The sequence below is a fragment of the Agrilus planipennis genome, unplaced genomic scaffold (assembly GCF_000699045.2).
Source record: "Agrilus planipennis isolate EAB-ADULT unplaced genomic scaffold, Apla_2.0 scaffold112, whole genome shotgun sequence".
In the NCBI taxonomy this organism is placed as follows: Eukaryota; Metazoa; Arthropoda; class Insecta; order Coleoptera; family Buprestidae; genus Agrilus; species Agrilus planipennis.
The window spans coordinates 62,593-74,249 of NW_020438886.1; the positions used below are offsets into that span (position 1 = coordinate 62,593).

General features: G+C 33.2%; 2 protein-coding genes across 3 annotated transcripts in view; both read left to right on the forward strand.

Annotated features, from left to right (window-relative positions):
* LOC108742432 (regulator of G-protein signaling 20) overlaps positions 1–6,431 on the forward strand; it is a 16,626-nt gene extending 10,195 nt beyond the window's left edge. For both annotated transcript variants that reach the window (XM_018477640.2, XM_025981651.1), the window contains one exon: positions 5,112–6,431. In XM_018477640.2, the coding sequence (XP_018333142.1) occupies positions 5,112–5,375 (264 nt within the window). In that variant the 3' untranslated portion in view covers positions 5,376–6,431. The remainder of the gene's footprint in view (positions 1–5,111) is intronic.
* Positions 6,432–8,004: 1,573 nt separating this feature from the next.
* Positions 8,005–9,184, forward strand: LOC108742424. The gene is made up of 3 exons (XM_018477630.2): positions 8,005–8,296; positions 8,524–8,769; positions 8,843–9,184. Exons 1-3 carry the CDS (start codon positions 8,183–8,185, stop codon positions 8,942–8,944), a joined length of 462 nt encoding a protein of 153 aa, XP_018333132.1. The 5' UTR covers positions 8,005–8,182; the 3' UTR covers positions 8,945–9,184.
* Positions 9,185–11,657: the final 2,473 nt, after the last annotated feature.

Genomic DNA, 11,657 nt, shown 5'->3' on the forward strand with positions numbered 1-11,657 from the left:
TAATTTACTTAATTGAATTAAATTTTATATTTTTAATATTTTAATCGTGATTTATAGCCAAATAACTAATCGTACTTTAACTGGCGCCGTTTTTCAAAAATAAGGCAGTGGCGCACCGGGAATTTTTCCGAACTCCCCAGTGGCCAGTCCAACCCTGATAACTGTTCAGAACAACTTTTGTCGAAATGGACCTTCCATTGACAAATCTATGCCGATTACGTAATCACACACTATATATTATAGGCATATTTTAGTTAATTTAGTTGCTACAATAGTCAAAGGTTTTAGTTATAATTTGTAAATTGTATAGACCTAAAATGTAGTAAATTCTGTTCACTGCCTAGAGAAACAAATATTTTTCATTCTTCGTTTTCCAGATTGAATCTTTTCTTTGGTCTTGTAAATTCAAGGACGATATTCATCTTGTTAGGAATGATAAGAACGGTAATAATAGTGATTTTTCTCATTACTTATTAGAGCAAGTAAATCAAAATAAAAAAAAATAACAAGACGTTACCTGCATGCTTATAGAATATATATATATACATAAGTGGCTTGCAACATGCTAAAAGGATTTCTAAAGATACGCAAAAGACCGATGCAGTGAATTCCTCGCAAGGAAAACCAAATTCCTTTGATAAAATTCTTCTTCGATTAGAAAACATAACAAATAAATAAACTATAAACATAATAGGAACGGAACTTGTTTATCTTTTAGCTTTGGAGGTTTATTAAAGCTTAATATATATGTCATTTTCATTAGGAATTAATGTATATTGGAGGATAAGTAAATAATAGACTACACTTCCAAATTGGAATAATGAAATTATACTTGTGTATGCATATGTGCTCTGAATCTAATAGTGTATCTAAATGTTCCTGTTTTAGTAAACCACAGAAATCCGCATGCATGCATGCATGCAATGTCAAACTCTACAGTAACGATTCCACGCGTCACATTTTATAAAGTGTTTACCTGGAAGATATAATTAATAACAGGATTTGAAACAAACATTAGTAACCACGGTCATTTCAAATATTTGCATCCCCGCCAGTCAATTAGTACCAATTAACCCAAACATATACGTATGTGACATAAATTTACTTAAATGCCTAGATTCCCATTTTTGTGTTGGACTCATAAAAAGGATGTTTAAAAACAAATAAAATTCATTTGGCACAAAAAAAGGAAGATTTTTTTCTCTAGTTGTTTACAAGTTTTTAAAGAAATTTCCGAAGTGCAAATAATCTTTAAACCATCAATTCCGTAACGATCATCCTTCTCAATACTTTGCCAAGAAAAGAGATTGTTTCTTAAGCATAATTTCACGCCTTTTCTATTGATGACAAATGACAAAACAATAAAAAAATACAATCCGAACAAAAATTTCCCTAGTTTAATGGTACTGATTTGTCGTTAATAAATAATTATAATGTTTATTATAATGGTAACAACCAACCAGTGCCGGCCTTAGCCTTTATGTCGTTCCTGGGCAGTTTTTTTGGTAGCATCCCTTGTAAATCCAGCTTTGTCATCATCATAATAAGGTCGTCAGTCCTAAGACTGGTTGGACACGTACCTCCACTCTTTCCTATCCTGAGCTAAACTTCGCATTTCCCTAAAACTAGAACAGCCCACATCCTTAACTATTTGCGAACAGTAATCTAATCTAGGTCTACCTCTACCCCTCCTAACTCCTGTTTCTGCCTCTAATATGTCTCTGACTAGACCTTCATGCCTGAGAAGGTGTCCTACCAACCTATCTCGCCTATTTTTTATTGACTTCCATAGAGTCCTCTGTTCTCCTATTCTTTCCAATACCTCTTCATTTCTAACCTTTTCTACCCACGATATCCTCATCATCCGCCTATAACACCACATTTCGAACGCTTCTAACCTTTTCTTTTCCGCCGCTCCCACTGTCCATGTTTCGCACCCGTACAACGCCGTGCTCCAAACATACACCTTTAACAACCTTTTTCGAATTTCTAAATTAACCGTTCGCGAGCATAGAAGTGACTTCTTTTTATTAAAGGCGACACGACCCTGCGCTATCCTCTGCTTTATATCCCTACTACTCCTTCCATCCTCACTTATCTGACTTCCTAGGTATCTAAAATCAGCCACTTCTTCTAATTTTTCGTCTCCTATCTTTATATTCGCTCCTTCCCTACTTTTTCTTCCCTTGCATACCAGTATTTTAGTTTTACTTTTATTTATTTTCATACAGTACTGATCTGTCAGGACCGCTTCCATTTTATTTAAAGCGCCAGCGTTGTACAGGGTTGAAAAAAAAATATCAATTTATTTATCAAACTTGGACCGTGGATACTGCTATCAATGCTACATAACATTTATATTTTAATTTTGGCAGCATTTTTAATAATTTTATAATCTATGCTTTCAACGTTAAACATTTAAATTTTTATTGTTACAGCAGGTTATTAGAATGTAGGTTTGTACGTATATGCACCCGAATATAGACATTTAAACCCGCTTAGTTCTTTGCAATTGTTTAGTTCCAACTCGAATACGTGAAAATTAGCGGTTTTTAATAAACGATTTTGATTAAACGAAAACTTCCTGCATATCAAAAGTGGCCTAAGAGACTCTTTCGTTTTTTAACTAAACGTTTTAATCGCCAGTTACTGTCAGAACTATCCCACTTGCGCTGATTTTGTCTTTATCCAAGTCAAGATATTTTGTAAAATGGCTAAATCATTTCATTAATTCTATCCCAATAATCACATTGGATGTAATATATGGTCAGTGGATGTCGGGTATAACGACGACGTAGGGATCACTGTAATTTCGTCGTTATATCCGGAAGTCGTTGTAGACAGAGGTAAAGACATACAGACACGTATGTATAGTTTTCACAATTTTTCAATTTTGAAACGATTTTCACCTTTTAGAAGTCATACTTATTCACAAAAAGTTGCAACTTAGAATAATCACTTTGTGACTGAACCATTTTAACATACACGCTTGCCTTTCTACCTGGCTAACATCTATAAATAAACGGTAAAGGTCACCACACTTGGTGACCATCTGTGTGGATATAAACAAAAGATAAGAAAGCTCTTTTTTTGTCTTTGTCGGCAGACTCCGGCCGTTATATCTGCATAGGATTATTAGGGATTTGTTATAAATGATTCAGTCGCTACAACCGAACTTGGGGTAGTAGTCGCTATAGTCACATGAACTTTGTACTAAAATGTGCTTTAAATTTAAGGGACTTAGATCTAACGTCGCTATTGCAAAATGGTCACTATAACCAAAGTCGTAATAAATGCAATCCACTATATATCGGGTTGTTCGGAAAGACATTTCGTTTTTTTTTGTGAAAATGAAAGACAGTTTTCGTATAATAAACAAATACTTTATTAAATTATATATTGACCGTTCTGGTCCAACACCTTTTGCCATCTTTCTGGTAGTAGCATAATTCCACGCTCATAAAATTTTTGGTCTTTGCTGGCAAAAAATTGATCGAGGAGGTTTTTGACCTCCTCATTTGAGGTGAAGGTTTTACCGCCTAAAAAATTTTGGAGTGACCGGAACAAATAATAATCCGATGGTGCCAGGTCTGGAGAATATGGTGGGTGTAGCATTGTATCCCATTCAAGCTGTAAAAGCTTTTGGCGAGTGACCAAACTTGTGTGAGGTCTCGCGTTGACTTGGTGAAACACTACACCTTTCCTGTTGATTAGTTCTGACCTTTTCTGTTGAAGTGCATCATTCAGTTTGTCCAGCTGATGACAGTAGACTTCCGAATTAATCGTTGTGTTATCAGGTAAAAGCTCAAAAAGAACGATTCCTTTAAAATCCCACTAAACAGACATCATCACCTTTTTTTGGCGAATATCGGCTTTGGAAACGGTTTGAGCCGGTTCATCTTTTTTGCTCCATGACCTCTTGCGTTTGACGTTGTTGTATACAACCCATTTTTCGTCCCCAATGATGATGCGCTTCAAAAACGGATCATTTTCGTGACGTTTAAGAAGCGAATCGCAGACGTCAATGCGGCGACACAGATTTCTCTCTGTGAGAACATGGGGAACCCATACATCGAGCTTCGAGGATAATCCCAGGCCTTTCAAGTGGTCATAAACAGTTGAATTTGATAAATTTAACCTCAATCCGATCTCACATGTTGTTATTCGCCGGTTCACATCAACTAATGCCTTTATCGCGTCTTTATCAGCTTCAACCGACCTTTTCGAACGTGGTGCATCTTCGACATCAAAATTGTCGGATCGAAATTTAGTGAACCAGTTCTGGCACTGGCGTACTGTCAACACACCTTCTCCATACACATCAGTCAATTTATTTCTGGCTTGAACAGCATTTTTAGCATTTCTGTAGTAAAACAGTAAGATATGTCGAAAATGCTGCTTATCGCTCTCTATATTTAAAAGTGCACCAACCAAAAACTACTGCGTAGAATTAATTGGAATTTTTCACACACAAGCCTTGCTATATGAGCTCTCAAAGCATATAAAAATTATACGGCTTAAATGTGAAGTTTGGTGCAAAAGAATACAATTAAATCCTCTGTCGGGAAAAAACGAAATGACTTTCCGAACAACCCTATATATAAATAACAATAATAGATAGAAAAATTGGTACGAAAAGAACTTCGTTGCGGTATAAAAGTTGAGAAATTATTAAAAACGTGAAAATAAGAAATTGTACTTGCTCCGATAAAAAGGAACACAATAAATAGAGTTTTGCAAGAAGTTTTCCACAAAAGTACCTCATTACAACTGCAAATCTTATCATGTTTACTCAAAAAAAAAAAATCTACTTTCGAACCGAGTTCGTTGACCGATTACAGAGCATCTAGTTGGTTTCGAGCTTCTATGACTTTTTATTGCACATGCTGAAGTGCAAGTACAAAGTTTAAAGGACTTGAATTCAGAGGCGACTTTAATTAAATCATTTTAAAGCGTAGTACCTACGTCCATTAATTGTGAGCGAATATCACTGCTTTTTATCGAGCGATTGTTTTATCTTACAGTTCAAAAGCCGAAGTTGACATAGAATTTCCAGCGAAATAAAAATAGCTTTTGTTGTTACAAGTAATGAAATTGTTAATGTGTTATAGGTGTCATTGGACTCACGTGTTCGAGAAATTATAAATCGCAATATGGTAGGGCCTACCCCCCACACGTTCGACGAGGCTCAGCTACAAATTTACACACTGATGCATCGAGATAGTTATCCCCGTTTCGTGAATTCGATTCTGTACAAGAATTTGGCTCAGCAAACAGGACCGGACTCAGGTCGGGCGACGGGGGATCAGCAGCAACAGCAGCAGCAGCAGCAACAACAACAATCACAGTCAAAGCCGGAAGTGTCCCACGGCTAAGAAGAAGGTTCAATGTCAGCATCCCCTATCGTCGGCCTAATTGACCCCTTGCGCCTGTCATATTTCGTAACCCCAACGCACAATGCATTTTCATCGCTGTTTATAATACAATATCTATATTATAAAAAAAATGGATGTGCTTAACAAAGAAAGAGGCGCAATGACATGACAATAACGCGAGAGAAAAAGTAAATTAAAATCAGAAAGAAATTTTCGTGCGCGCCGAACGAAGTTGTTCACATCATTCCTTGTTCCTTACCAAAGAAAAAAAAAACCAGTTCAAGACCACGAACTATGTGATCATGTTTAATTCGTTATTTTGTTACTTCGTGAATATTGCGTTATTACTGTAATATATTATACTGTACTATTATTAATATTACTACTATTTACTACTACTACTACTACTACTACTACTACTACTACTACTACTACAATTACTATAACTACTATTACTTAACTACACAATCAATAACTTTTTTCCGTAATGAGAGACCTGCTCGCTCACTTGACTCTAGTGTCTGTGTTTACAAAAGAATAAAGACGAAATAATGGTCTTCATTTCTCACTAATAAACTAGGTTAGAAGACGAGATAAGTTAAATAAGGGCTACATGTTTTATTAGACATAGCACCCTCTTGCCATTGGTCCCTTCGTGGGCCCTTCGACCCACCAAACAATATGACGATGTGATATATACTAATCTTTACGTTAGCGATTCGACCACACCGCGACAGCACAACACAAACACTTTTCAGAAAAAAGAAATTATGAAAAATACGTTAACATATTATAATACACAACACAACACAACACACTAAAAAAATGATGCCGCACACGAGAAAAAGTACCAGTGTATTCGTACAACATTCACACATTTCATGCCAATCACATTTAACCATAAAAACATCCCTAAAGTACCTATTACAAACCCTACATTCTATGCGCACTGACCTAATATGTACCCCGTTAACATAGTACACTAATAATCGACACACTGTGAAATACTATAAATAAATATCAAATATACGTTTCTTGTCTTAATTTATAAACTTATTTGCTTATACTCTTTTCCGTCTTACCTATTCCCAAAAATATTCTACAGCAGGGCTGTGTCTACAAAAAATTAAACCGACAAAAAAAGAAACTGAAAAGCGATAAATAAAATAAACCTTTTCAGTTTTAATAACTAAAGTCGACGCCAGAATAGCGAAACAGCCACCCCAGCGTCCACTTCATCTATGACGGCCACACACGTGAGGGTAAGTACACGTTGCGAGTGGTTGTAATGTTTTTTGTCGGAGATTTCACGTTGTATTTCTATCTTGTTTTGATTTGATTATTTCTTTAAACTCTTTTAATGATTTTCGTTGATTGTTTGTTTGGCGCAGACTCAAAATTTAGTTAGCTGCATTAATTTACGAGCTTAGTTAGATTTGAAAGGTTTAATATAATTTTATTTTTCGTTTTTCAGTTTCTTTTCTCGTCGGTTTAATTTTTTGTTAAAAAGTTTCCATTTATTAATTATTTGTTGCGCAATGTCAAAATTCAGAGCGTGAATAATCGATCATTCCCTATTTTGGCACCCTTACAAATTTAAATGGAATCAACGTCGAGGTATATCCTATACCTGTATAAAATAAGAATTAGCAAAATTGGACTAACCTGTCAAAAGTAGTGCTTGATCATTCTTGTTGTGGGCAAGCAATGCACGTAGAAATGATGGAATAAAATAGGTACCTATTTCAAATTTGAAAAAAAAAATTAATGACTAATAGTTGTAAAAAATTAATAGTTAATACAAAAGGGTGAATTAAGTTCTTTTTGATTTGAATAATTTTATTCTGAATTATAAAAAATCGGTGTCTAATTTCAGTTTTAGAAGTCCTTTCGGCGTTGGCTTCTTCGCCCTTCCCCCTTTCCCTAAACACGGCCCTGCTTTACAGCCTCTAATATATAACCTAGCCAAACCAAAATCACTAATTCGGTCCATTGCAAGATTTAAGGAGTCGGATTTTGGGATTTTATTTAGACCAAATTGCAACATCAAGAGTACTTATTAAAATTGTTTTCTTCCATGGTAGTTTTTCAAAAGTAATGATAAGTCCTAATAAATTTAAAATTAATTCTACTGTATCTATATGTATATTAAGCTGCTCATATACATTTAAATACATTATATCGTATAGAAGTGAGTATTTTATATAGTAAATATGAGAGTATATTATTATCATTTCAGGTATATTGGGTTACTTTTGAAAGCTTTTTCTAACTATTAAAAAAATGTTTTTTCAATTAAGTATAAGTACCCAATTTTCGATTTACAGATTGTCTTGGTATTTTAGTCTTGTTAATTCAAATCAAGTTTTTACCTAACACTAATTGCAATAAACAAATTAAAATGACAGAATAGCTCCTTAGTCCCTGTAATTTTGTTTTTCGTTATATATGTACATTATATACAGAGTGTATAGTATTCAATAACGATCTTTTTACAATAATCAAAATATTTGATAAAATAAAACAATAGAAGTTTTTAAACTTCGAGGAAAGTCTGTTTTGAAATTACATTCATGGTAAAAACACAAGTATATGTGCGTGTATTTGGAACAACTACATTCATATTTTTTTGTTTTTATTTATTTTTACCTATTACACAGGTAGGCCTATGTGTATTGGTTGAACATTCGTGTAATTCAATAACATTGTATAGTGTAAACACCTGTTAATAATAAAATGTGTGGCGATATATAAAGGAATCACCAATTGCTGACCGAAAGTACCTTGACAATTTTATTAAACTGAAGATGTTGTGCCTTATCTGTGGTAGCAGAGTTTCTAGAGCCAAAGCCACGGCAGTCACGGGTCCTCCTGAGGATTCCTCATTGCTGTATTACCTGCAAATGTGCATGATCGTTGATGTAAGTAAAAATATTATTTAAGATACATTGCTAAAATTACCAATTCAAAGAAAAAAAAAGAAAAACCGATGCACAGTTGGTAGGTTTTAGCGAAATATCTCAGGTTTATCTTAATTAATTACATTTGTTTTAAAAACGAGTTTGTAATAAATGTATGGGATTTATGCCACAAAAAAGGCACTTAGGAAAAACTTTTTTGGATTGATGGAAGTATTGTAAAATTTTAGGCATTCCCAAAAGAGTCTATATCTTACGTATGCTCTAATTGTATTGGGGAGATCTACCAATGTTCTGAAACTTTGAATAAAATATCTCTTACAAGACATTTGAATAAAAAAGACAAGACGGCAAACAGAAGCCTGTCGAAATGCTTTCTTTGTGGCGTAACAGATAAAATTCGTACAGTACGTCTGTCGGAAATTGACTCGAAACGTATCATAGTCAATAAACTACTTGGTTATTCTCAGTCGACTGTAAGTATGAAAAAATAATAAATAAAGGACCATTTATTACAGTCCACAGCGATTTTATCAATGTTGTTTTCAGTTTCCTTTTATTTTTTCGTGCGACATTTGTTACAAGGTGTTGAATGACTTACATCACATCCATGAAAACATATTCAAAACCTCTATGAAAGTCGCCGATTAAATGTTTAATGAAGCAATAGTAGACATGTTATATAAAATATATACCCATTGTATTAATACGTCTATGTATAATCGTTTAGTCCAAAATAAAAATCGTTAGAAACGTTTTGGATGTTTTTTAAAATTAAAATAAAAAGCAATTTGTATTTCCTAACCATTATTAATTAAGAAATATTTACCGAAAGGAAAGCTTCCAAGAGGGCAAGTTAAGTTATAAATCATATGGGGTATTGGACTTAAAAAAAATGCCTTTAGGTATCATATATTGTCAAAGGCATAAATAACTAAAAATGCAGATATTCCAAATATAAGTTTATCCATCATCAAGATTAAAAGGTTTCTGCCCAAATTGGGTAATAATAAATAAGAAATACTCAAAATAAGTAACATAAGTAAAACAATTAAAAATTAAATAAACAATATACTTATTTTGATTAAAAGTGTACCAAAAATACAGCCCCGTTAACTCTGAAATCTAAGATAACTCAGGTAGATTAAGATTTACTTAGATAAATATTTATTGAGAGAGCCGAATTTACATAAGAGCATTTGGGGCTAGTTCCCAGGGGCAGTGGTAAATACAGCCGGTCATTACGACAGGTAGAAGAATTAATCAAGTCAAAATGTAAATTCGGTCGAAAAAATTGCTTTTATTGTATGTTTATTGGAGAGTGCTTTAGGTATGTATTAGTTATTGAAATAATAAAAAAACCGTAACAAAACAAAACTATATCAAAGAAAGTACAGGTCTGACGAAGGAAGCTGGTGAACGGTCGCGCGGGTACTTGCCCATTTATGATCTATTTGGGTAAGTCACTTGGAACCGATACACAAATAAGCTTTCAGTAGGCGTAAATTATAGTATTAATACAGACAGAACAATAGCGTACTAGAAAATAATGTAAAAACATGACTTATCAAAAAGAAAAAATTATTGCTTTTGTTTTATAGTTAGTTTTCATATTCACTCTCATCATGGGAATCTCTATCACTGTCACTAACATCAACAATTAGTTCTTCTGTTTATTAGTTCTTTATACCTCAAACTACCTACTTTTGCCACCGCGCATCCACGCCATTTTAAAATTTCCGCCAGCTTCCAGCGTCAGACCTGTAGCAGTTTCTTTTAGTAATAAAATTATCATACGTGTATATTAACATGTAGTTATTTGTAATAAAATGCACTCATTAGACCCATAAATTTTAAAAACGTTTACAATAACGTTACGTGAGTTTCAGATAATCTAAAATACAACCTAACCCCTACCGCAAAGGGTTCTTAATATACATTCACATTAATAAGAGAAAATATTGGAACATTCTCATAATCATTCTCGGAAAAAAGCCCTGGCAAAAAAGCTTTGGGAAAAAGCTTCCGAGAAAAAGCCCCCAGAAAAGAATCCCCCGGAAAAACCCCCCGAACAAGATTTCTCACTCGGAAAAAATTAATATCTTTCGTTTATTGTAAGGTAAATAGTAAATTTTATTAGAAATGTAACGTGGTTACGTTATCAAACAACTTATATGTCAGTATGTTGACAGAATACACGATTTAATATACTAGAAGTAAATAAAAAAATATTCTTTTGTGTAAGTATTGCAGAAAAGGAAATGGTTCATTCCTTTATTATTATTTAGTTTTTTAATAATTCATATTTAATATCTGACACTGAAATACAATTTAATAGAAATAAGAGCAGATCAACTAGATAATTAGCTAATTATTATTAAAAATAATATATAATTAATAAATACCTCTTGGGATATCAACCCTCAAAGTAATATTATCGTTATACTTATTAGCAAAAATAAAACAGACTAAGTAGGTAATTAACTAGAGCTCATGCTGTTGATTTAACGTTTGGAATAAATTTTTGGAGTTTTTCTTATGAGGCATTTTTTCCGAGTAGATTCGGTAAGAGTACTACTTCTTGTAAAAGCTGCATCTCATGAATTTAAACACCAAAAAAATCGTATGTAGTAATGTAATTATCTTTATCTGTCCCGACAATTACCTTTTCGCATTATTAGCAAGTAATTACGTTAATAATATTATCTTGTCTTTGGGAGCGAATTTAATTGTCTCTGGGAGCGAATTTGACGGATTCAGGGAAATTGTCACTGATGGGAGCGAAAAATCACCGGTGCCCAAGGCCTTCACAAATTATAGCCCTTCACAAAGCTATCCTTACAATAATTCTTCACTTATTTATCTTACCTCAAATAATTCAACCGACTATTCCATATTCATCCAAGAAAACACATCGAAAAGTTTCGAAATCATTTTTTCAAAACATTATGTATAAACACTTATAAAAGTACAGTATAAGTATGAATTGTATATTCTAAATCACCTTCTAATTGTGACCCTTTCCCTTACCCTAAAATCCGGCGCTGTTTTTACTAGAAAAATAAAGTGATGTTTCTAGCACTTCTACTTCCGAAGAAAAAATAAAAATAAAACTTTAATCCCGACGTACATTCGAAAATTGTAGAGGAAAATAAAATTGTAGGTTCTAATAATATTTAATTTATTCTTTATTCACCAATGGAGTAACTAACAATAAAACAAATTTTATTTGAACATTTTATTCAAGAGACTCAAAAAGTAATACTTTGCAATTAAATAACAACGTTAAAATATAACAATAAAGTTCTCATACTAAAAATATGTATAAATAAATATAATAATAATCATAAATGAAACTTATTGC